General features: G+C 40.1%; 1 protein-coding gene across 1 annotated transcript in view; it reads left to right on the top strand.

Moving 5' to 3' along the window:
• Positions 1-27,463, top strand: part of ANO4 (anoctamin 4) — a 482,060-nt gene that overhangs the window by 230,635 nt on the left and 223,962 nt on the right. Inside the window, exon 8 of the mRNA XM_079935996.1 lies at positions 18,043-18,234. Coding sequence (XP_079792122.1) covers positions 18,043-18,234 — 192 coding nt within the window. The remainder of the gene's footprint in view (positions 1-18,042; positions 18,235-27,463) is intronic.

Below are 27,463 nucleotides of genomic sequence, written 5' to 3'. Positions count from 1 at the left end.
CTTCTCTAAATGTGTGATAGAATTCACCTGTGAAGCCACCTGATCGTGGACTTTTGTTTGTTGGAAGATTTTTCATCACAGTTTCAATTTCATTACTTGTGATTGGTCTGTTCATATTTTCTATTTCTTCCTTGTTCAGTCTTGGGGGGTTATACCTTTCTAAGAATTTGTCCATTTCTTCCAGGTTGTCCATTTTATTAGCATAGAGTTGCTTGTAGTAGTCTCTTAGGATGCTTTGTATTTCTGCGGTGTCTGCTGTAACTTCTCCTTTTTCATTTCTAATTTTATTGATTTGAGTCCTCTCCCTCTTTTTCTTGATGAGTCTGGCTAATGGTTTATCAATTTTGTTTATCTTCTCAAAGAACCAGCTTGTAGTTTTATTGATCTTTGCTATTGTTTTCTTTGTTTCTATTTCATTTATTCCTGCTCTGATCTTTATGACTTCTTTCCTTCTGCTAACTTTGGGTTTTGTTCTTCTTTCTCTAGTTCCTTTAGGTGTAAGGTCAGATGGTTTATTTGAGATTTTTCTTGTTTCTTGAGTTAGGCTTGTGTAGCTATAAACTTTCCTCTTAGTACTGCCTTTGCTGCATCCCATAGCTTTTGGATCGTCGTGTTTTCATTGCCATTTGTCTCTAAGTATGTTTTATTTCCTCTTTGATTTCTTCAGTGATCTCTTGGTTAGTTAGTACTGTATCATTTAGCCTCCATGTGTTTGTGTTTTTTACGTTTTTTTCCCTGTAATTCATTTCTAATCTCATAGCATTGTGGTAAGAAAAGATGCTTGATATGATTTCAATTTTCTTAAATTTACTGAGGCTTGATGTGTGACCCAAGATGTGATCTGTCCTGGAGAATGTTCCGTGTGCACTTGAGAAGGAAGTGTAATCTGCTGTTTTTGGATGGAATGTCCTATAAATATCAATTAAATCTATCTGGTCTGTTGTGTCATTTAAAGCTTGTGTTTCCTTATTTATTTTCATTTTGGATGATCTGTTCATTGGTGTAAGTGAGGTGTTAAAGTCCCCCACTATTATTGTGTTACTGTCGATGTCCTCTTTTATAGCTGTTAGCAGTTGCCTTATGTATTGAGGTGCTCCTATGTTGGGTGCATATATAATTGTTATATCTTCTTCTTTGATTGATCCCTTGATCATTATGTAGTGTCCTTCCTTGTCTCTTGTAACATTCTTTATTTTAAAGTCTATTTTATCTGATATGAGTATTGTTACTCCAGCTTTCTTTTGATTTTCATTTGCACGGAATATCTTTTTCCATCCCCTCACTTTCAGTCTGTATGTGTCCCTATGTCTGAAGTGGGTCTCTTGTAGAGAGCCTATATATGGGTCTTGTTTTTGTATCCATTCAGGAAGCCTGTCTCTTTTGGTTGGAGCATGTAATCCATTCACTTTTAAGGTAATTATCGATATGTATGTTCCTATGGCCGTTTTCTTAATTGTTTTGGATTTGTTTTTGTAGGTCCTTTTCTTCTCCTGTGTTTCCCAGTTAAAGAAGTTCCTTTAGCATTTGTTGTAGAGCTCGTTTGGTGGTGCTGAATTCTCTTAGCTTTTGCTTGTCTGTAAAGATTTTGATTTCTCCATCGAATCTGAATGAGATCCTTGCTGGGTAGAGTAATCTTGGTTGTAGATTCTTCCCTTTCATCACTTTAAGTATATCATGCCACTCCCTTCTGGCTTGTAGAGTTTCTGCTGAGAAATCAGCTGTTAACCTTATGGGAGTTCCCTTGTACATTATTTTTCATTTTTCCCTTGCTGCTTTCAGTAATATTTCTTTTTCTTTAATTTTTGCCAACTTGATTACTATGTGTCTCAGCATATTTCTCCTTGAGTTTATCCTGTATGGGACTCTCTGCACTTCTTGCACTTGGGTGGCTATTTCCTTTTCCATGTTTGGGAAGTTTTTTATTATAATCTCTTCAAATATTTTCTGTGGTCCTCTCTGTCTCTCTTCTTCTGGCACCCCTTTAATGCGAATGTTGTTGCATTTAATGTTGTCCCAGAGGTCTCTTAGGCTGTCTTCATTTCTTTTCATTCTTTTTTCTTTATTCTGTTCTGCAGCAGTGAATTCCACCATTCTGTGTTGCAGGTCACTTATCCGTTCTTCTGCCTCAGTTATTATGCTATTGATTCCTTCTAGTGTAGTTTTCATTTCAGTTATTTTATTGTTCATCTCTGTTTGTTCTTTAATTGTTATAGGTCTTTGTTAAACATTTCTTGCATCTTCTCGATATTTGCCTCCATTCTTTTTCTGAGGTCCTGGATCATCTTCTCTATCATTATTCTGAATTCTTTTTCTGGAAGGTTGCCTACCTCCACTTCATTTAGTTATTTTTCTGGGGGTTTATCTTGTTCCTTCATCTGGTACATAGCCCTCTGCCTTTTCATCTTGTCTGTCTTTCTGTGAATGTGGTTTTTGTTCCACAGGCTGCAGGATTGTAGTTTTTCTTGCTTCTGCTGTCTGCCCTCTGGAGGAGTCTTCTTAAATCCCTGCTCTGATGATGCACCCACTCACCTTGCTCACATACCTTCCGTGATGCCCCACTGTCTTAAAATGAAGATTATACTCTTCAGTGCAGCATTCAAGGCTTTTCACAAATTCTCTACAATTTAAAAAATTCCACACAGAAGTTTTCATGATCATAACTTTCAGTCTAAACGGCCAATGTTACTACTCATACATGTTACACATGCTTGTAACTGGAGACCTTTTCCTTTCCTGAATTGATTCTGTTCTTCCATGCCTTCAAGGCATGAAAGAAAGAGCCAGGAATGCTCTTTCCCTCCATCTCTGCCTTTCAGAAACTTGCCCAGCAATCCAGGCTTAGGGACAATACCACCTTCTTTGTGAAACCTTCCCTGATAGCCTTCTTCCCAACTCTCTAAGTCAACCCATGGACAAAATGCAGCCCACCACCTGGTTTTATAAGTAAAGTTTTATTGGAACTCAGCTACACAGTCACTTACAGATCATCTATGGCTGCTTTGGGGCTACTATAGTAGAGTTGAGTAATTGCAACAGAAGCCACATGGCCTGCAATGCCAAAAAAAAATTTACTATCTGGCTTTACAGGGAAAGTGCGCTGAGCACTTTTTCGCCTTGGAGCGTATGTCTTGGAGTCTGAACTGTACCTCCCTTAGGGACCTTTCACATCTCCCTTCTGTCAGAGTTACTTCTGTGTACCTTTTTTGTTGTGACAGCAGACTCCTCTTACAAACACAGCTTCTGCCTTCATCGTCCTTATTCCTGTCTTTGGGCTCAGCATGGTGTAAGGCTCACTAGCTGTCAATAGAAATAAATTCACTGTGTAAAAGGTTCTTTTTAGCTAAATTTTACTCACTTGCCAAATGACCAAAATCTTATATAAAGCACTGTTCCCTCTAGGGGTTAGTGCTTATCATTTGATGTTATTGATAGGAAACCATCTTGTGTTTCACTTCTAGAAGCATTTTACTGACTGCCAAGATAAGTTACAAAGTTGAGTCCAAGGATCTTATGGAATAATATTCTTATACTAATTTAAGTTGCTTGCTTGGTAATATCATTTAGTAAGTGGTTCCACTGAAATTTTTCAGTGTATACTTTTTCACCATGTGTGGGTTTCACCATGTGAAGTAAATACCTAGTTTCTACTTAGTTATTTTTGTTGCCTGCCCCCAACTCTATGTACCTGGGGTGTGATAACATTTAACCATGCTACTCTATTATGAAAAATATCAAAGAATTACATTCATTTTAGGAAAAGCAGATGTGCTTTACTGGCTTCTTAAAGAGAGATAATTGAAGATCTCAAAAGAACTCTTTTCCAAGGTATTAATTTCAAGCTATATACTCGTAATTGCCTACATCCATCTTGTTCACATCCTTAAATATCACCTGTGACAGTTTTCTGATAAGTTTGATATCAGTCTGTGTGTGTGGATGGGGCAGGTGGGAAGGGGAGGGAGTACCTTGTGCCTAAGTGTATGGAACACAAGGAAAACCCTTAAACTTTCATAAGATGAGAAGAAATCCAGTGTTTTCCTGAGTGATAATGTGGTAAAGATTTAGGATAAGTTAAATATCACAGGATGAGGTGAAGTGAGAAATTCAGAGTTTAAATTAGCCTTCAGAGTAATGAAGAAAAAGATGGCCCCCAGATGAGAAAATCTTGGGGAATAAAAGTAAAGGATAGCAAACATGAAGTTTTTGAGAAGCTTCCAAAGAACTTTTCAGTGATACTGTTGAGTTATGAGAATGTAGAACCTTTAACTGGTAAAATTGAAGGAGAGGGATTTCCAAGACACTAATCATCAAGGTTCAGGTAAAAACAGAATTTGAATTAATGAATGGATTTTAACAAAAGGACTTCCTATGTTGCAAAGAGTGGTTGGGTTAAGGAAATTAATAAAGGTGGTGAAGTGCCCTGGGTCTACCAACAGTGGGAAGCCTTTATGATGTCAAAAGAGACAAGGAGAGCATTAGAACCTAGCAGAATGGGAGCCATGGAAAAGGGACCACCTGACAGGCGAAGATCTTGTAGGGGGCCCTCAGAAGTGCCGAAACAGGGAGCAGGGAAAAAGTAACTTGGCCAACACCATGGAAGCATATTTTTTGTCTCTGTTTTCATCATGTTCAGTAACATCCCCTTGGCTGAAGCAAGTCATAATGACTAAGTCCAAAATCAACAGAACAGGGAACACACTTTCCCTTTCTACTGGGAAGCACTGATGGGTCTCATGGCAGAGAGAAATTATGAAGAACTGGGGGTAGTAATCTATTGTGTCACTGTAGTTTCCTAAAATGAAGTCCTTCTAGAAGAATTCTGTAGCAAGGGAAAAAAAAAAGGAGACTCTAAATCAGCCCCAGCGGTAGGAGAGAGAGAAACTGCCAAAAATGCTATGAAGAATCTAAAGGTGGGTTTGGAGGAGAGAAACTCTGGTAATTTATCCCCAGCACTTTATTTGACTTGAAGTAATGCTGGTTGAACATTCGTTTAGGCTCTTATCTTTTCTGATTCTATAAATTCTTCACATAGACATTGAACCAAAAGTTAGGTCTGGATAGTATTATATCTAGTCCTTAGCATTTCAGTCTCTTTTCAATGTTCTTGAATGCCAAGGTAATATGGCTTTAGACAGACAACTGTCACAATATTACAAATAACAGCAATTTGGCCAGAAGTCCTTCCTGGTTTTGATGTGTTGGTACTGCCAGATTTGTGTAACGTACGGATGCCAATCAAGTAGCCTGTTCCAATGCAGGAAGACCAAACAGAAGGAGACAGCACATGCCCAAGGACCTGGTGTGATGGAGGAAGGTGGGGCTGGAGCAGGTCCTCTCATCAGGCCTCTTGAGATGGATTTGTTCTCTACTTTGTCATTAAATCTGAGAACAAAAGAAAGCTAGAAATGAACATTCTCTTCCACAGATGATTTTTTTCTTAATTAGGAAAAGGTGAGTCTTACATTTAGCTCATGGTGATGACATTCAAAACATAGTTCTTCAGTGCCTTGAAAAGTAATTGATCTAAGAAGTGACAAGGAGAGTGACGCAAGACTAGGCACTATTTCTGCAAGTTGTAGCACATTGACAGAGCTACAAATGTTCCTGTAGCACAAAGCACCTCTGAATCACAGGGATGACATTTAGATGAAAGCAAATCACTTACACAGGCACACTTCTACCGCACAATGTGGCCAGAGCTAGTGGACCTTGGAAGTGAGCCAGAAACAAAGAGCACCGACGAATTGTATTTTATTGAGAAAAATACTTGTTTTAGCTAGAATTTTTGAAAACAAAATATATAAGGAGCTTAAAAGAAATCTAAGCCTTGTTTTGTTGTCAGGATATTAAACATTTATTGTGTTCTGTGGACCCATTAGGAGAAAACTCAAGCCAAGTAGGAAAGGTGGACTTGACATTTAGGAGACAGAGCAAAGTGAGAATGACTTAGAAGATGACCACACAAGGTGACAGCTGGAGACATAGCGTGCATGAAAGGATGGAGAGAAAGGGAAGACCAACGTCAAAGCCTTGGGAAATGCCCACTGTGATAATGGCTCCCAGATATACATCCATGTCCTAATCCCCAGAACCTGTGAATGTGACAGTTGGAAAAAGTTTGCAGATGGGATCTTGTTTGCAGATGAGTTTGCTAAGGATCTTGAGATGAAATGATTATCCTGTATTTTCCAAGTGCGTGCCAAGTGCCATCACACACGTCCTTAAAAGAGAGAGGTGGAGGGAGATAGACACAAACACAGAGGAGGAGGTGACATGACTATGGAGACAGAGATTACAGTGATGTGGTCACAAGGCAGAGAACACCAAGGAATGCCGGCACCCATGAGACGCTGAAAGAGGCAAGCAACAGATTTCTCTGCCAGAGCTTCTGGAGGAAGCACAGCCCCTGGAAACATCTTGATTTCAGATTTCTAGCCTCTAAAACTATAAGGTAATAAAGCCCTGTTGTTTCAAGCCACCAGAGTTGTTGTAATTTGTTGCAGTAGCCCTAGGAAGCTAATAACCCGCACCTTTGGGAACAGGAAGGGAAAGAGAGCTTAGAGTTAGGAGAGGTAGCAAGAAGGTTAAGTGTCATGGAAACCAAAGCAAGAGTTTAAAAAACAGACGAACAGAGGCAGTGGCGTTAAATGTGAGGGCCTAAGGAGTGAGACTGAAGAGCGAGGGGAAGGCGTTGATAGGATGGAAGGTGATGATAGCTGACCTGTACCAGGCACCCGCCGTGAGAACTTCATAGGTATTAACTCACTTCATTCTCACAGCAGCTCTAGGATGTATAAACTGTTATTATCACCATTTTATAGATGAGTAAACTGAGGCACAAAAAGATGAAATAACCTGAACTCAGTAAAATAGGTAGTAGATGGTGTGGCCAAGAATTGAACCAGAAACCGTGTCTCTAGCACCCACATTTTAACCACAGACCATACTTCTCCTCCCTAGAAGTATGTGTTTCTCAAGGTTCTGACTTCAGATCTTTTATCAAGTAAGGTAAGTGATAGGTCTTGAGAGGAAAAGGCATCTTTGAAAGTCATTTTGGGGTAGAAGGGAGGGAGGATGAGAAATGTGGCATCCCCTGGGCTCCATCTTTTCAGCCGAGGGGGAGGGGAAGCAGTGCCGAAGGTGAAGGAAGCAGCCAAGCTTCAGGCCTCAAGGAGTCTAGGGAAGAGGATGAGGGTGTAGTGAAACGGGGAGCTCTAAATTAAAAACGTGTTGCACAGGTGAACATGCTCCATGTCATTTCCTTGACCAGCTTTTGACTCTGTGCTGTGTCTGTGCCCATGGAGCCTTCACACCATGCAGAACACGAGGTGCAGAGGGAGAAGTAGCTGAAGAAGAGGAATTGTCACCGCCATTTCTGCATGGAATGTGCTCTTTTCAGAGCTAAGGAAGGAGTCAGAAGTAAACTGTATGATCCTTGTCCTTAGAGACTCTGGAGCTAGTTGGAGAAATGGGACATCCGTGTGCCAGAAGGTAACAGAGGGTATGTGGCCACTGCGTGATCAAGGCTAATGGCAAGATTAAAGAGACTGGAGTGTTGACCATGGGCCAGAGGAGCTAGAAGGGCTTCAAGAGGAAGATGCAGTTTCAGCTGGTTCTTAACTGATGAAGGCATTTGATAGCTGGTCAAGAACCATGGGGACATTTCACATGGATGGAAAAGTCGGAGGGAAAGATGGTTTTACAAGAGTTTGGCTCAAAGGAGTGTCAGCATACTCTACCTTCCAACCCTGCCTTGTTAAATTATTTAGAACCACTACAGACTTCAAACAATTCACCTATGTATTGGTATCTAACTCATCAGGCTACACGCTACGGAAAAGATTAGAGTTAAAATTTGTTGCTCACTTGTGTGGCCTTGGGTGAGTAACTTTACCTCTTGACCCTCAGGTTTCCCATCTGTAAAATGTAGAAATGATTTCTGTCTTTTAGGGTTGTGATGAGGCATTAATGATCAATATTGAGCGTGGTACCTGGCATTGAATAGTGTCTACATTTTTTTCCAGAGGTAACAAATTGGATGATGCAATTTATTACTATTATTATTATTTTTTAATAAATTTATTTATTTTTGGTTGTATTGGGTCTTCGTTGCTGCGCAGACTTTCTCTAGTTACAGCAAGTGGAGGCTACTCTTCCTTGCCGTGAGTGGGCTTCTCATTGCGGTGGCTTCTCTTGTTGCAGAGCTTGGGCTCTAGGTGCGTGGTCTGCAGTAGTTGTGGCAGGCGGGCTCAGTAGTTGTGGCTCGTGGGCTCCAGAGCGCAGGCTCAGTAGTTGTTGGCACGGGCTCTGCGGCATGTGGGATCTTCCCAGACCAGGGCCTGAACCCGTGTTCCCTGCATTGGCAGGCAGATTCTTAACCACTGCACCACCAGGGAAGTCCCGCAATTTATTATTTTTTTTTTGTTTTTTTTTAACATCTTTATTGGAGTATAATTACTTTACAATGGTGTGTTAGTTTCTACTTTATAGCAAAGTGAATCAGTTATACATATACATATATCCCCATATCTCTTCCCTCTGCGTCTCCCTCCCTCCCACCCTCCCTATCCCACCCCTCTAGGTGGTCACAAAGCACCGAGCTGATCTCTCTGTGCTATGTGGCTGCTTCCCACTAGCTATCTATTTTACATTTGATAGTGTATATATGTCCATGCCACTCTCTCACTTTGTCCCAGCTTACCCTTCCCCCTCCCCATATCCTCAAGTCCATTCTCTAGTAGGTCTGCATCTTTATTCCCATGTTGATGCAATTTGTTGACTGACAATTCCTTTCTGAAGAGGTGACTGCTGAATCTCCTGTAAATGTTAGCTTTTCGTAAGGCTGGAGTATATTTGCTGTCTTGTGTACTAACTATTTGTGTACACGTCTCTCCCTTGTTGACTTAGCCTCTGTATGAGGAGACCTCTGATGGCCCAGGCTCTTCATCTGTACCTCTGAGAATTCTTAATTCTTGGAGGACCCAGATGGGTTTGCTCAGATATCAGGGGTTTTGCCCAAATTCCCCTATAACAGGCCCATCTTCCTCATATCCATCCTCTCCTGGTAATGCTTGTGAATTCTTTTTTATTTTTGACATTTTCCCCATGATCTACATTATTAGATTTTTTAACAAGCAGTTCAACAGTTTCAAGTACCTGTGGCCTTTATTTCCACTGTGTAAATTTTCTTCTTATCTGTCATTTTGTGCTCCTTGAGGGTAGTTATTTATATAAGAGCTAGAAGTTCCATGCTGAGTCACAGTCCTGGTCCCTTCAACCCAATAATCCTTAGCAAAAGGAACAAGAAGGAATGGTTTTCGGGGGAGATTGGTTCAAGATGGCAGAGTAGAAGGACATGTGCTCACTCTCCCTTGCGAGAGCACCGGAATCACAACTAACTGCTGAATAATCATTGACAGGAAGACACTGGAACTCACCAAAAAAGGTACCCCACCTGCAAAGACAAAGGAGAAACCACAGTGACATGGTAGGAGGGGCATAATCACAATAAATCAAATCCCATAACTGCTGGGTGAGTGACTCACAAACTGGAGAACAATTATACCACAGAAGTCCATCCACTGGAGTGAAGGTTCTGAGCCCCACATCAGGCTTCCCAACCTGGGGGTCTGGCAATGGGAGGAGGAATTCCCAGAGAATCAGACTGAAGACTAGCGGGGTTTGACTGCAGGACTTTGATAGGACTCGGGGAAACTGAGACTCTACTCTTGGACAGCACACACAAAGTAGTGTGCACATTGGGACCCAGGGGGAAGGATCAGTTGACCCCATAGGAGACTGAATCAGACCTACCTGCCAGTGTTGGAGGGTCTCCTGCAGAGGCAGGGGGCAATTGTGGCTCACTGTGGAGACAAGGACACTGGCAGCAAAAGTTCTGGGAAGTACTCCTTGGCATGAGCCCCCCCCCCCAGAGTCCACCATTAGCCCCACCAAAGAGCCTGTAGCCTCCAGTGCTGGGTCACCTCAGACCAAACAACCAACAGGGAGGGAACCCAGCCGCAGCCAACAGCAGACAAGTAGAATAAAGTTTTACTGAGCTCTGCCCACCAGAGCAACACCCAGCTCTGACCACCACCAGTCCCTCCCATCAGGAAGCTTGCACAAGCCTCTTAGATAACCTCATCCACCAGAGGGCAGACAGCAGAAGCAAGAAGAACTACAATCCTGCAGCCTGTGGAACAAAAACCACATTCAAAGAAAGAAAGACAAAATAAAAAGGCAGAGGACTATGTACCAGATGAAGGAACAAGAGAAAAACCGAGAAAAACAACTAAATGAAGGGGAGATAGGCAACCTTCCAGAAAAAGAATTCAGAATAATGATAGAGAAGATGATCCAGGACCTCAGAAAAAGAATGGAGGCAAAGATCAAGAGGATGCAAGGAATGTTTAACAAACGCCTAGAAGTATTAAAGAACAAACACCTACAAGAATTAAAGAACAAACAAACAGAGTTGAACAATACAATAACTAAATCAAAAATATACTAGAAGGAATCAGTAGCAGAATAACTGAAGCAGAAGAATGGATAAGTGACCTGGAAGACAGAATGGTGGAATTCACTGCCATGGACAGAATAAAGAGAAAAGAATGAAAAAAGAACTGAAGACAACCAAAGAGACCTCTGGGACAAAATCAAATGCACCAACACTCGAATTTTAGGGGTCCCAGAAGGAGAAGAGAGAGAGAAATGACCCGAGAAAATATGTGAAGAGATTATAGTCGAAAACTTCCCTAACATGGGAAAGGAGATAGCCACCCAAGTGCAGGAAGCACAGAGAGTCCCAGGCAGGATAAACCCAAGGAGAAACACTCCAAGACCCATGGTAATCAAATTGACAAAAATTAAAGGCAAAGAAAAATTATTGAAAGCAACAAGAGAAAAACCACAAATAACATACAAGGGAACTCCCATAAGGTTAACAGCTGATTTCTCAGCAGAAACTCTGCAAGCCAGAAGGGAGTGGCACAGTATATTTAAAGTGATGAAAGGGAAGAACCTACAACCAAGATTACTCTACCCAGCAAGAATCTCATTCAGATTCGATGGAGAAATCAAAAGCTTTACAGACAAGCGAAAACTTAAGAGAATTCAGCACCACCAAACCAGCTCTACAACAAATGCTAAAGGAAGTTCTCTAAGTGGGAAACACAAGAGAAGAAAAGGACCTACAAAAACAAACCCAAAACAATTAAGAAAATGGCAATAGGAACATACATATCGATAATTACCTTAAATGTGAATTGATTAAATGCTCCAACCAAAAGACACAGACTGGCTGAATGGATATAAAAACAAGACCCATATATATGCTGTCTATCAGAGACCCACTTCAGACATAGGGACACATACAGACTGAAAGTGAGGGGATGGAAAAAGATATTCCATGCAAATGGAAATCAAAAGAAAGCTGGAGTAGCAATACTCATATCAGATGAAATAGACTTTAAAATGAAGTATGTTACAAGAGTCAGGGAAGGACACTACATAATGATCAAGGGATCAATCAAAGAAGAAGATATCACAATTATAAATATGTATGCACCCAACATAGGAGCACCTCAGTACATAAGGCAACTGCTAACAGCTCTAAAAGAGGAAATCAACAGTAAAACAATAATAGTGGGGGATTTTAACACCTCACATACACCAATGGATAGATCATTCAAAATGAAAATAAATAAGGAAACACAAGCTTTAAATGACACAATAGACCAGATAGATTTAATTGATATTTATAGGACATTCCATCCAAAAAGAGCAGATTACACTCTCAGGTGCACACGGAACATTCTCCAGGATAGATCACACCTTGGGTCACACATCAAGCCTCAGTAAATTTAATATTATTGAAATCATATCAAGCATCTTTTCTTACCACAATGCTATGAGATTATAAATAAATTACAGGGAAAATCAATGTAAAAAACACAAACACATGGAAGCTAAACAATACATTACTAAATAACCAAGAGATCACTGAAGAAATCAAAGAGGAGATCAAAAAATGCTTAGAGACAAATGACAATGAACACATGACGTTCCAAAACCTATGGGATGCCGCGAAAGCAGTTCTAAGAGGGAAGTTTATAGCAATACAATCCTACCTCAAGACACAAGAAAAATCTGAAACAACCTAACCTTATACCAAAAGCAACTAGAGAAAGAACAACAAAGAAAACGCAAAGTTAGTAGAAGGAAAGAAATCATAAAGATCAGAGCAGAAATAAATGAAATAGAAACAAAGAAGACAGTATCAAAGATCAATAAAACTAAAAGCTTGTTCTTTGAGAAGATAAACGAAATTTATAAACCACTAGCCAGACTCATCAGGAAAGACAGGGAGAGGACTCAAATCAATAAAATTAGAAATCAAAAAGGAGAAGTTACAGTGGACACCGCAGAAACACAAAGCATCCTAAGAGACTACTACAAGCAACTCTATGCCAATAAAAGGATAACCTGGAATAAATGGACAACTTCTTAGAAAGGTATAACCTCCAAGACTGAACCAGGAAGAAATAGAAAATATGAACAGACCAATCACAAGTAATGAAATTGAAGCTGTGATGAAAAATCTTCCAACAAACAAAAGTCCACGATCAGGTGGCTTCACAGGTGAATTCTATCAAACATTCAGCGAAGAGCTAACACCCATCCTTCTCAAACTCCTCCAAAAAATTGCAGAGGAAGGAACACTCCCAAACTCATTCTACAAGGCCATCATCACCTTGATACCAAAACCAGACAAAGATACTACAAAAAAAGAAAATTACAGACTAATATCACTGATGAATATAGATGCAAAAATCCTCAACAAAATACTAGCAAACAGAATCCAACAACACAGTGAAAGGATCATACACCATGATCAAGTGGGATTTATCTGAGGGATGCAAGGATTCTTCAGTATACGCAAATCAATCAGTGTGATACACCATATTAACAAACTGAAGAATAAAAGCCATATGATAATCTCAGTAGATGCAGAAAAAGCTTTTGACAAAATTCAACACCATTTATGATACAAACTCTCCAGAAAGTGGGCATAGAGGGAATCTACCTCAACATAATAAAAGCCATATATGACAAACCCACAGCAGACATCATTCTCAATGGTGAAAAACTGAAACCATTTCCTCTAAGGTCAGGCACAAGACAAGGATGTACACTCTTGCCACTATTATCTAGCATAGTTTTGGAAGTCTTAGCCATGGAAATCAGAGAAGAAAAAGAAATAAAAGGAATACAAATTGAAAAGAAGTAAAACTGTCACTCTTTTCAGATGACATGATACTATATGTAGGCAATCCTAAATATGCCACCAGAGAACTACTAGAGCTAATCAGTGAATTTGGTAATGTTGCAGGATACAAAATTAATGCACAGAAATCTGTTGCATTCCTATACACTAACAATGAAAGGTCAGAAAGAGAAATTAAAGAAATAATCCCATTCACCATTGGAATAAAAAAAAAATACCTAGGAATAAACCTACCTAAGGAGGTAAAAGCCCTCTACTCAGAAAACTTCAAGACACTGATGAAAGAAATCAAAGATGACACAAAGAGATGGAAAAATATACCATGTTCTTGGATTGGAAGAATCAGTATTGTGAAAATTACTGTACTACCCAAAGCAATCTACAGTTTCAGTGCAATCCCTATCCAATTACCAATGACGTTTTTTACAGAAGTAGAACAAAAAATCTTAAAATTTGTATGTAGACACAAAAGGCCCTGAATAGCCAAAGCAATCTTGAGGGAAAAAGCAGGGCTGGAGGAATCAGACTCTCTGACTTCAGACTATACTACAAAGCTACAGTAATCAAGACAATATGGTACTGGCACAAAAACAGAAATATAGATCAGTGGAACAGGATAGAAAGCCCAGAGGTAAACCCACACATCTATGGTCAGCTAATCTATGACAAAGGAGGCAAGGATATACAATGGAGAAAAGACAGTCTCTTCAATAAGTGGTGCTCGGAAAACTGGACAGTTACATGTAAAAGAATGAAATTAGAACACTCCCTAACACCATACACCAAAATAAAATCAAAATGGATTAAAGACCAAAATGTAAGACTGGACACTGTAAAACTCTTAGAGGAAAACATAGGAAGAACACTCTTTGACATAAATCACAGCAAGATCTTTTTGACCCACCTCCTAGAGTAATGGAAATAAAAACAGAAACAAACAAACAGGACCTAATGAAAATTTAACCTAATTAAAAGTTTTTGTGCAGCAAAGAAAGCTATAAAGAAGACGAAAAGACAACCCTCAGAATGGGAGAAAATATTTGCAAACAAATCAATGGACAAAGGGTTAATCTCCCAAATATATAAACAACTCATGCAGCTCAATATTAAAAAAAAAAACAACCCAATCAAAAAATGGGCAGAGACCTAAATAGACATTTCTCCAAAGAAGACATACAGATGGCCAAGAAACACATGAAAAGCTGCTCAACATCACTAATTATTAGAGAAATGAAAATCAAATCTACAGTGAGTTATCACCTCAGACCAGTTAGAATGGACATCAGCAGAAAATCTACAAACAACAAATGCTGGAGAGGGTGTGAAGAAAAGGGAACCCTCTTGCACTGTTGGTAGGAATGTAAATTGATACAGCTACTATGGAGAACAGTATGGAGGTTCCTTAAAAAACTAAAAATAGAATTATTATATGACCCAGCAATCCCACTACTGGGCACATACCCAGAGAAAACCATAATTCAAAAAGGCACATGCACCCCAATGTTCATTGCAGCACTATTTACAATAGCCAGGTCATGGAATCAACCTAAATGCCCCTTGACAGACAAATGGATAAAGAAGAGGTGGTACATATATACAGTGGAATATTACTCAGTCATAAAAAGAATGAAATTGGGTCATTTATAGAGATTTGGATGGACATAGAGAGTGTCATACAGAGTGAAGTAAGTCAGAAGGAGAAAACATATATCGTATATTAATGCATATATGTGGAATCTAGAATTTTTGGTACAGATGAACTAGTTTGCAAGGCAGAAATAGAGACACTGATGTAGAGAACGAATGTATGGACACCAAGGCGGGGAAAGTCGGGGGGTGCGGGTGGTGGTGGGATGAATTGAGGGATTGGCTTTGAGATATATACACCAATATGTATAAAATAAATAACTAATAAGAACTTGCTGTATAAAAAAATAATTCAAAAAATTAAAAATAAAGAATTTGTTTTGGGAGAGCGGTCTATTTCACATATACAGACTGAGACTGCATGTACGATCTGATGTTGACTTCAAGTGCCCCTCCCAGCCCCTTCATCTGTCACCTGAAAATCTGTGTGCATTCTTCTGGAGCCTTTTTTTTTTTTTTTTTTTGACTGCACCTCGAAGCTTGCAGGATATTAGGTCCCTGACCAGGGATTGAACCTGGGCCACTGCAGTGAAAGCGCTGAATCCTAACCACTGGACCACTAGGGAATTCTCGTGTTCTGAAGTCACCTTTCTGGAAATGTGGAGCATAGAATGGTAGTAACGAGCACAGCAGAGTGGAACAATTCCAGGCTGATGCTGTAGTTCTAGTCCTGCCCCTAGAGAGAAACCTATGAGTAAGGCTTCTACTTGCTCAGGCAGCTGAGCATCAGAGTAGGGCATGCAGTGTGAGGGGAAGGCTGCCAGGCTGTCTCCCAAGGGGCCACCTAGCACGGCAGGTCTTACCAGGGTGAACCTCCCAAGAACAAGTCTCAGGCTCACAGCTTGTGGGCTTAGAAACCGCATCATGGGGGCAGAGTATACTAAGTAATTTTTGAGGAGGTGGATGTGTGGAAACCCACGGTGCCAGTTTGTTAATCCACACCGAGAACCCTCTCTGCCGGAGAGGTGGGAATACTCGTGTGATTTCTCTCTCCCTGCCCTGGGAGCCACATCCTAATCCTAAGGTTGTCTGGTGAGCGTTGTCAGAGTGAAGGCAGTTAAGTGGATAAAGGAGAGAAAAATTGCATGTCAGTGCCGTCTGGCTATGCATTTGGAAATTTTGAACTTTGCGGCTGTTGCCTGGACGGGCACTGCCCAGGTTTGTCTCTTACATGTTTTGTTTATTGTTGTTGTTTGTATTGTTATTGTCTTTTCCTTGGCTGACCAAACCTCATTCTGATTTGAATCATCCTTTCTTAAAATTCCTTAGAACTTACGAACTGGCCCAGGTCACATCCTGCCCCACCCCAACCTTGGGAAAATTTAAAGTAACTCTTCATACCTCTGACATGACCCATGATTGCTGATTTATAATTTACCTCTGAGCAGGTTTTTAATTTCCTTCATTTCTGGGTTTGTAGTAGACTTCTCACTGAGGCCTTCCAGTACTGATAATATGTAAACCGATTGTTTTACCCTGCCATTGCTCAGTTTCCTCATCTGCGTAAGGTACCAGATGAATTAGCTAACTGCTAAGGTAACTTCCAATGCTAAATTTCTACCTTCAAGTTTCAAGAGATTTTCCTCTTTTTTTTTTTTTTACTGAAGTATAGTTGATTTACAATATTAGTTTCAGGTGTACAGCATAAGTGATTCAGTGTTTTTAACTTATACTCTATCAAAAGATATTACCAGATAATGGCTATAATTCCCTGTGCTCTACAATACATTCTTGTTCTTATCTATTTTACACATAGTAGTTTGTATCTCTTAATCCCATACCCCTAACATTCCCCTCCCCACTTCCTTCCCCCAGCTGGTAACCCCTCTAAAAAATAATACAAAGGGATGTATATAGCAAAACAGAAACAGACTCATAGAGATTTTCCTTTTAATGAAAAAATTTTGTGATTTGGTGAAGGTTAGCTTTCCTGCATCAGATGGCATGATTCCTTAACAAGTCCCCTTGTCTGGCTGGCATCAAATAAGGCTAACACCTTTCCTTGGCTTTTTTTTAAAGAGCAAATCTGGATTCAGTCCACCATGAATTTGAATTGCAGCTCTGTCCTCACAGTGCTTCTTTGGAAAAATCATATAACCTTTCATATTTCACTTGAGGCTTCTAAAATGATTTTCTAATTCTCTTTTCCATCAGTAGTTTATTAACTGGAATTCTTCTGTAGTGAAGAACTTTGTCTTATCAACTATTTGGCTTAAGTGTGGTTAGTAAAGGAAAGGCAGGATAAATGCTTTCTTCTTTCCTTTTATTTATCATTTTCTTAATAATGAATTGGTATTTTATCAACCTCCAGCGGTGTTATGAGTGTTTTTAGCTTTTGAGCTCAGAATTTTAAAATATAGTTTGTATGTATCCGCAGATGTAATCCATATGTATGTAATCGATATAAGTTAATACAATCAATATTGTTTCTGATGAAATTGACCTGAAGTCTGGGATTTGCTTTAAACTACTCTGGCACCTAAAAAGCAAACTGACAGCAAAGGGAGTGGAATAGGTGAATATGGGAAAGTTTTTTTTTCAGCTTTTGGGGAAGATCTTTATTTAGTGAAGCTGGGTGGTAGGTACATCGAGTCCATTGTACTATTCTTTTCACTTTTAGTATGGTTGAAATTTTCCCAGATAAAATAGCTCTAAAAAAATACATAATTTTAAGGTTATCAGAGGTGTACATCTGAGTTCAGTCTTTAACTCTGGCCCATACATGAATACTGTGGAAAAGGATTCTTCGATGTTTATTGAAATGCCAGATATCACAACAGTTTCTAATCCTCATGCCACTGACAACAGCGTGCCAATTATGTGCATATTTTCCAGGACTTTGGAAGAATTTTAGTATTTAACTTTATTGGATCTGTTTATAAAACTCTTGTCACAATAACTGAGGCTGTCCACTTTTGAATGAAACAATGTTCAGGAAATAATATAATGTGAAAATCAATTGGTATCACAGTTCTTATATTACTAGCATCCCTTAAGAATTTGAAACAAAGTTACTTAATGCTCTCTGGATCTTATGCCAGAAAATAATTTGGCGTTTTAGCCATTCTGCACTGACTTCTTCAATATAATTGTGCTGTTTTTTATTCCAGGTTTAAGTTTATCTATTCATGGGGCTGAAAAGCGTTTGCAAATCCACCAACGGCGAAGTGTGGCAAGCCACCCAGGGTCACGTCGCCTGCCCGTGGTCAGGCATTCCTCACTCCCACCAGGCAGAAGGTCAATAAAAATGGAGGCAAGGTCTTCTGGAATCACTAATGGGAAAACCAAAGTCTTCCACGCAGGTAATACATGGGGAAGGGTCAACAGGGACCTGTGTTAGCAGCAGGCTGACACAGCCTGCATTATATTTTTATTATCTAACTCTTCCATGCTTCCAGTTAAGCTTGCTTTTTTTTTTTTAACATCTCTATTGGAGTATAATTGCTTTACAATGGTGTGTTAGTTTCTGCTTTATAACAAAGTGAATCAGTTATACATATACATATGTTCTCATATCTCTTCCCTCTCGCATCTCCCTCCCTCCCACCCTCCCTATCCCACCCCTCTAGGTGGTCACAAACCACAGAGCTGATCTCCCTGTGCTATGCGGCTGCTTCCCACTACCAAACATAAAATAGAAAGCTTGCTTTTTAAAAAGAGTCTTGGTTTTTTTTCTCTCTCTCTCTCTTCACTTCAGTCAGTGGTAAATGTCACCAAGACCAATAGGAGGGAAGAGAGCTTGTTGTGTCAGAAAAGGTTAAGGCAACATTCTACTTACAGTGGGAGAATCTAAATGAAAAATTTCAGTGAATAAACTTGCTCGGTTCAAAAAAGCTTATTGTGTAATAAAATAATAAAGAGATTTGGCCAGTTTCTTGATAATTTGCTCTAAGACAGCTCGGGGAAAAAGTCAAGCTGAAAATGTCCGCTTTGAAGCCTCAGTTATGTGGCTTGACTTGCCTGTATTTCCTCCTCAGGTGAAGGGAGAAAACTAAAGTCATATGAAGTTTCAAGGCTCTGAGAAGCATCTGTGATCTCTTGAAAATGTTAAAATGAGTGTATATCAAAGCTGGTAATTACAACTAAAAGTATTTGGGTGAGAGGCTCATTTAAGTATTCATTCGTTCATTCAACAAAGGTGTTGAGTGCATACTATATGCCAGGCATTGTTTTGGGTGCTGAGGAAAAACAAGTGAACACTGTCTTTCTGACTCACAGGAACATCAAATTGTGAGGAAATTCTGAAGTCACTTAGTATAAGTCTCACCCAATCCTGATTTCTCTGTGTAATGTCCTTGCAGGTGGCCACCCAACCTCAACTAAAGTCAAGCTTCCTTCTCTAGCCATGTCATTCTTCTTTCTCTCAGCTGATAACCTTGTTTCCTAACCTCATGGAGAAACCCACAAGCCACTGGGCCTGAATGACTGCAGGTCCCTTACCCTGCATCTCCACGTATATCTCTGTTTACTCCCATCCTTCACCCTTTTCCTCTGGTTTTCAAAAGATGAGGGTCTTCCCACTGTCCTTGACCAAGCTTTCACCTGTATCCTTGGCCACCCTTTTCCTCTCTTGGACCTTGCCCTTTCCCCTCATTCTGTGAAGAAGGCTAAAGCTTCTCTCGTTCTAATCATCTTCATTTGACACCGCATCCTTTTCTCTCTTCCGCCACTTCTCCTCTCCCTTCTGAGCCAGACTTCTGAGAGAGTCATCTGCTTGGCTTGGCTCTACTCTCTGCCTTCCCAGCCACTCTTCAACCCAACACCGTCGGGCTTCTGCCTCCTCCTCTCCATCATGGAGGTTCTTGAGGCCCTTGGTGACCCCCTTTTATCATAATGTGGTGAGTAGCAGACTCTTCTGATGCACCCGACCAGAATGGACCACGACTTCTTCCCAAAGCACTTCTCTGACTTCCATGGTGGCCTTCTTTCTTGGTTCTCATCTCACGTCTCTCACAGGTAACTCTTAACAGTTCCCCAACCTCCAGCATCTCTCTCATCCTCTTGCCTGCTGTCATAGTGTATCCTTTACACCAAATACAGAATGATTCATTTCCACCCCTGATCATGCCACTCATCTTGCTTGTCCTACTCATTCTAGAGCAAAGGCCAAACCTCTTAGCAAGTTAAAAACAAATGCCCATCATGATCTGGCCCTAGTGCTTCTCATCCTTTTTTTGCCCCCTTCTGCCTTAAACTTTATAAACTTTATACTCTGCCTTAAACTTTATACTCTAATGTGTCAGCTGGGGTTCAACCAGAAAAGCAAAGTAGAAGATTTGTACTAGAGATTATTAAAAAGAATTGACTTACATGATTGTGAGGGCTGTCTAGGCCAGTCTGAAATCCATAGGGCAGGCTGTTAGGAAGGGCAGGCTGGTACTCTTGGGCACAGTGGAGGTCGCTGTCTACAGGTGGAATTTCTTCTTCAGGGCAGCCTTAGCTCTGGTTTTAAGACCTTTCGGCTGATTGAATCAGCACCCCAACTCTCTTGTCTAGGATAATCTCCCTTATTTAAAGTAACCAATTATGGACTTGTAAAACACCTTCACAGCAGCATCTGTGTTCACCGAGTAACTGGGGACTCTAGTCCAGCCAAGTTGGCACATCAACTAGACCATGCCGTCTGATCAGACTGACTTGCTTTCAGCTCTCCAGACACGTGATGCTATGTCATATCTCTCAACGTTTGCTCATGCTGCTTGCTCTAGGATACCCTGGTTTTGCTCCATAATCTTTTAATATTTTGAAATCGTCTGTCTCTCCACCATAAGGTCTTTAAAGGCATGGATTCTGGGATATTTATCTTGTACCTCCATTAAATAATTTGTAGGGTAGGACTGAACTGACCCTTCATTAGCTGTTTTTCAGACTATTATTATAGAGTTCCTTAAATTTTTTTCTAGGTTTATTAGGGTATAATTGACAAACTACAATCACATTCTAATTGCTCTACCTGCCTTTCAGCAAATATTTATTGAGGGCCAATTTGGTTTCCAAGCATTCTTCAAGTACTTGGAATACATCAGTGAATGAAACAAAGATCCCTGCCCCTGAAGAGTTAACATATTATGTGGGGGAGATAGGTAATATATAAACATAATAAATAGTGATTAGGAAGAAGATAAATATTATGGATAAGAGAAAAAGTAGGTGAAATCAGGTGGTAGGGTTGCATGTTGCAATTTTAAATAAGGTGGTCAGCATGTAGGCCACATTGTGGAGAAGATGTGTGATCAAGGGCTAGAAGGAGCTGAGAGGGCCGCTGAGATGAGCAAGTTCATCCCAGCAGAGGGATAGCCAGTTGACAGGCCCTACGACAGGAATGAGTCTGGCAGTTTGAGGAAAAGCACGGAGACCCCTGAGCTTGGAGTGAGAAGGAAACATCAGCTCAGTGAGGTCAGAGGGACCAGATAGGGCAGGGCCTTGCAGGCCATGTAAGGACTTTGAGGCCTGTATGAAATGGGAGCTTTTAAGGGGTTTTGAGCAGAAGAATCCCATGATCTGACTTATTTTTTAACAGGATCACTTTAGCTGTTATTTGAGGATAGACTATAGGGGTAGAGGGTGAAAGGAGGAAGGTCAGGTAGGAGGCCACCATAATAATCAAGTTGAGACATGATGGTAGCTCTTACTAGAGGTAGAAAAAGGCACATGAAAAGTGTTAAACATCACTAATTATTAGAGAACTGCAAATCAAAACTACAATGAGGTGTCACCTCACACCAGTCAGAATGGCCTTCATCAAAAACTCTACGAACAGTAAATGCTGGAGAGGGTGTGGAGAAAAGGGAACCCTCTTGCACTGTTGGTGGGAATGTAACTTGATACAACCACTATGGAAAACAGTATGAAGGTTCCTTAAAAAACTAAAAATAGAACTACTATATGACTAGTAATTCTACTACTGGGCATATACCCAGAGAAAACCATAATTCAAAAAGGCACATGCACGCAAGCACTATTTACAATAGCCAGGACATGGAAGCAACCTAAATGTCCATCGACAGATGAATGGATAAAGAAGATGTGGTACATATATATGTAATGGAATATTACTCAGCCATAAAAAGGAACAAAACTGGGTCATTTGTAGAGATGTGGATGGACCTAGACACTATCATACAGAGTGAAGTAAGTCAGAAAGAGAAAAAAAACATTGTATATTAACACATATATGTGGAATCTAAAAAAATGGTATAGATGATCTTATTTGCAAAGCAGAAATAAAGATACAGATGTAGAGAACAAACATTTGGATACCAAGGGGGGAGTGGGATGAATTGGGAGACGGGGATTGACATATATACAATATTGATATTATGTAAAAATAGATAACTAAGGAGAACCTACTGTACAGCACAGGGAACTCTACTCAGTGCTCTGTGGTGACCTAAATGGGAAGGAAATCCAAAAAAGAGGGGATATATGTATACGTATAGCTGATTCACTTTGCTGCACAGTAAAAACTAACACAACATTGTAAAGCAACTATACTCCAATAAAAATTTAAAAATAAAATAAAGTTGGGCCACAGAGTTTCAATGGATTAGATGTGGGATAAGAGAGAAAGGAGAGCTAAGTATGACTATATGGTTTTGGACTTGAGTAAATGTGTTTGGTATCAACTGAGATGGAGAAGGCTGAAGGCAAAGCGGACTTAGTGGATTTGAGGGCAGAAGTGGGGTCAGGATCGGAAGTCTGTGGGCAACTGGAGAGATCACGTGGGTGGTGGGATAAACATATTTAGAGTTTGAGAGATTGGTCTGGGAAGGAGATATAAAATCGACTGTTGTTGACAAGTCATCTGAGATGACCAGATGGAGAAGGGGGAGAGGATTAAGGGCTGAAATCTGGCACTCCCCAATAGTAAAGGTCAGAACATGAAAAGCAAAACACAAGCAAAGAAGGCCGAGAAGGAATGGCCAGCAAGGGTGGAGAGAAGCCAGAAATTACACATCTTGGAAGTTAAGTAAAGAAAGTTTATCACAAGGAGAGGAGTGATTATCTAGGTTAAATGTTGCTAAAAGTCAAGTAAGATGAGAAATAAGAATTGGCCGTTGATTTTAGTAAAGTGGAGATCGATGGTGATTTTGAGAAGGACAGCTTTGGTGAAGTGGTGGGGATGAAACTCTGATTAAAGTGTGTCTCAGACAGAATGGAAGCATATGAATTGGATACTGAGAATATAGACAACTTTTTAAAAGTAGTTTTGCTGTGAAGGGTAGCGAAGAACTAGGCCAGCCGCCGGGGGAGAAGCGAGGTCAAGAGAGTTTCTTTGCAAAAGAGCAAATCTCCAGCAGATAAGTGGCGTTGGGGAGAGGGAAGAATTCATGATGTGAGGATTGGTGAGAGAAATGAGAGCCGTGTGCACAACAGAATCATGAGCAGTTTATCTGTGATAACAGATGGGAAGGGAGAGTGTGTAGATGTTGGCAATGTGAGGAGGGTCTGAGAAGTTCTTTTGCTGCTGTTTCAGTTTTATCTGTAATGTGGTAAGGAAGGTCATAACTGAGAACGAGAAGGGAGTAAGATTGTTTGAGAGGATGGTAGGATGGTGTAAACGGTGGAATGTGGTTGCCGGCCCACATTAAATGGCTGTTTGAGGTTCATGGTCATGAAATTAAACTAGGACTAGTTACCATGGTTGTGTGTTTTTCTTTGACCTTGTTTAGCTACGTGAATGAAAACAAAGAATATATCAATATATAGAGTTATATTTAGTCAGAGTTTTGATTTTACCAAGGAATTAGGAAAAGAGGGAGAGAGAGGGAATCAAAGGTGCACTAGAGAGAATGATAACAGTCGATCATGTGTTTTAAGCTTAATACACAGGGAAGTGAAGACATCCGGAGGAGGGAGTGAGTTTCAGTGGAAAGTTGATAGGATCACTTGGTTGGAGGTTCAAGAGGGGATTAAAGCGTACTGAGGTTAGGACAGGGGAAGAAGAGCTGAAAAGAGATGGTAGTGAAAGAGTAGAATGCAGGGCACTGATACTAAGAAGGGCGTTGCTGTTATTAGTAATGATGAGGTTGAGGTTAGGGTATGAAGTTAGTGAGGATGGAGGGCAAGGTCAGTGGAGGAAAGTATTCTCAGAATGAGAGGCCAGGGTTTGGGAAGGATCATCTACATAGATATTGAAATTGAATTGAATAGTTTTGGGAGAGTGACATAAGCCAGGAGGTAACCTCATCAGGAAATGAGGAAGCATGATCTGGAAGCAGCAGGTGGGTGCAGTGATGACACGGAGAGAAGGTGATAATAATAAAACAACCTGAGATTCAAGGCTGGGAGAGTTTAGGGAAGGAGGAAGAACAATGGTCTGAAGGTGGCATGAGGACTCAAGGAAGACACCCGCCCCCCCACCCCCCATGCTCCAGATCCTTTGGTGTCAGGGCTGTGGGACAAAAATAGTACCATAGGAAAGAGCCACGGGGAAGCTGTGACCTCTGGGAAGAGCCAGGCTTTCATGAAAGCAAGAAGATGAAGGGGCCAATCTGAGAAAAGGCTGATGGGAAGAGAATTCTGGAAGGCCCAGTGAGCCCAGTTTTTGAAATCTCTACAGTTTCACCTCTCCCTGTTTTTCCTGGCATCTTTTATACTAGGTAACCTGCCTTGTTCTACTTTCTCCACAGCTCTGCACTATTTCTCAAGTAGGCTTTTACTCTTCCAGTTCTCTGCTATTATTCAAGTTCCTCGCTCTTTTTGGAATGCCCCTACCTCAATGCATCTCTCTCAAGCCCTTCTCATTCCTCAAAGTGTATCCCAAATCCCCCCTCCTCCCAAAAGCCTTTCTGATCCAACTGGTCAGAACTTGGAAGCCTTATCAAAGGCTGATTATTTGCTGTTTGTCGAAATCTATTGCACTCACTGGGTATAGGTTTGCATTCTGAAGCTATGCAGGGTAAATCTATTCTTCTTTCAATGCTGATCTTTTAGTTGTTCAAAAACTCATCTTGAGCTATTTGCCAACTGAAACATTTTCTAGTTCCTTCGATGCTTCCTTCAAACAGCATGGTTTTCACCTTCTTTACCATCCTACCCACTCCACTCTTAGAAAAAGTCTTATTTCATGACTGCATCTTTGGAAATACAGTGCCCAGAATTGTACAGAATATTCTGTTTGTGTTTGACCCAGTCAGAGAAGAGTCAGTCTTTGACATCCTCTACTGATACTAATGTAATAAACGTTTGAAGAAATGTTAAGATATTTCCTAATGGTGTGATGTCAGCATATCTTGTCACTGCTCTTACCTTAAAACACGCATCACTACATTTATCTATCATAATTTTATCATCGATTCTTGAACCCTGCTTGCATTGGCTATTGGTTGAAAATATAAATAAAACCAATTCTTTAGCACATAATTATCGTTAAGAAAAATCATATTAAACAAATTATGATTAGAAACCTGTTTTTGAAAATATATGTATTTAAAACACGTTATTAAGATAGATGTGACTTCAATTCCATCCATTTATTTTTAGTGTACTTTTACTAATGCATCATCATTCTCTGTTGGGAGATTATAGAAGAGCTCTCAAACCGAGTTTCTTATTTGCAGTGAATCATAGATCTTAGAAGCAGCGTGTGCATTTTAGTCATAGTGAGGCCTATTAAATCATCCATCTACTTTTTACAAAGTTAATAATCTCGATTCCCAAAGCACTTTCTAAAAGCCCACTCAGACTGGTCGAAAAGAAAGAACAAGAAAATCGTGTAGATCTTCTGTGCCATCAGCCCTGAACAATTTCAGTTCATTTATTCCCCTTTGCGTTTACAAACACTTCTGAGTGCCTACTATGTCCTAACAAATATTTATTTGGAGGGTACTTCATTGGGGCTGGAATGGTGTAGAACTCTATTGCACATGGACCTTGGGGAGCTCACAGTCATGTCCAGAAAGACCATGAGTCAGGGCTCTTTGGTTATAAATAACTGAAAGCAATTATTTAATCCAAGCAAAGAAGGAATTTAAATTTGAAGGATATGGATGGAAAGGCTGGAGAACTGGCCTTGGAAAAGGAACAGATACCAAGAGAAGGACTATTTGACTTTCTGGAATAAATGAACCCTTACCATTTTTCTTGGTTTTTGCATCATTTGGCTCCGTTTTTGAAGACCTGGAAGAGATTCTATCAGCCATGTGCCTTTCCCTTGGTTGGGCAGTGAGTGATGAGAGATAAAAGGATAGGACAGAGGAGGCCTCCCTCTTCAGCTTTGATAATAGGAGGATAGGACGCCTTGATTACTCCTCCCACCCAGGCTGCACACAGTAAGGGAAAGACATTTCCCCAAAAGGAAATAGAGGTGATGTTAGAAAAGGGAAATGTATATGGAAGAATATCCACTACTTAACCTGCTATAATAGAATTCATTGTATTAAGGGCTAGAATAGAGATATAAATAAAATTATGGAAACATTATTACTAGGGAAAAGATATAAGAAGGATTCTACAGATTGGACTTTGAAGGTCAGCTAAGACATTAACAGGAAGATGGAGGGGTGGCCATTCAGATATAGGAAAGAGCGTAATAATAGTGCATTATAGTGGTGAGCAGTGCAAGCTTTGTTGTTAGATGTTTTAAACCCACATACGTTCCCTAATAGCTGTGCAGACTTGGGCAAATGACTTAATTTCTCTGAATCTTTTTCCTCATCAGCAAAATGAGCAATACTGTCTCACAGTGTTAGGGTTGCCAGATGAAACACAGGACTTGGTTAAATTTCAGATAAACAACAAATACCTTTTGGTGTAAGAATGTCCCATGAATTGCATGAGGCAGACTTATGATAAAAATGTATTAGTTTATTTGAAATTCAAATTACCTGAGCGCCCTATATTTTTGTGTTATATCTGGCAACCCTATGTGGCATTGTTATGCCAGGTAAATTCATTCATGTAAAATGCTCTATATGATCCTTGCACAGTAAGGCGACAGGAGCAAAGGATCATTTTTGTTGTCACCATCATCCTAGACAGAATTCACAAGCCTGAAAGTACTTATGTCCCAGAAGCATTTCTCACTCGGTCCTTGAAGCAGTTTCCCAGTTAACTTGAGCCAGGTTAACAATTAAGACGGTTTCCCTTTATGCTGCACTGACGCAGGAGCTGTTCACCTTCATCTTGTATTTGTATGATTTCTCTTTCCTTCTGATTGTTTCAGATGTTTCTCTTGTGTACTGATTTCATTTTGACCTTATCTTTTAGCCGCTCGTAATTAATGAATATCGTTCCACTTTATAGGCCAATAATAAAAGTATTAAATAGCACCAGGCTTGGAACTGTCATTTAAGGGTCAAGAACAGAGTCAACTGAAGCACTGATCGCGAATTTTTGAATTTGAAAGTGTAAAGCTTAGTGAGTATGGGTCACATTATCCCAGTTTAATGACTGTGCCACACAAAATAGAATTAGAAGCTTTGTGAAATCTAAAATATTTCTTCTATTGCTTTTCCTTTATATGATAGGCCCATCGTATAGTCCTAGGGAAATGCCATTAGTCACAGAATTTGTCCTTTATTCTCTTCT

Source organism: Stenella coeruleoalba (assembly GCF_951394435.1).
Source record: "Stenella coeruleoalba genome assembly, chromosome: 11".
NCBI classification, from domain to species: domain Eukaryota; kingdom Metazoa; phylum Chordata; class Mammalia; order Artiodactyla; family Delphinidae; genus Stenella; species Stenella coeruleoalba.
This window is presented reverse-complemented; position numbering and strand designations above follow the sequence as displayed.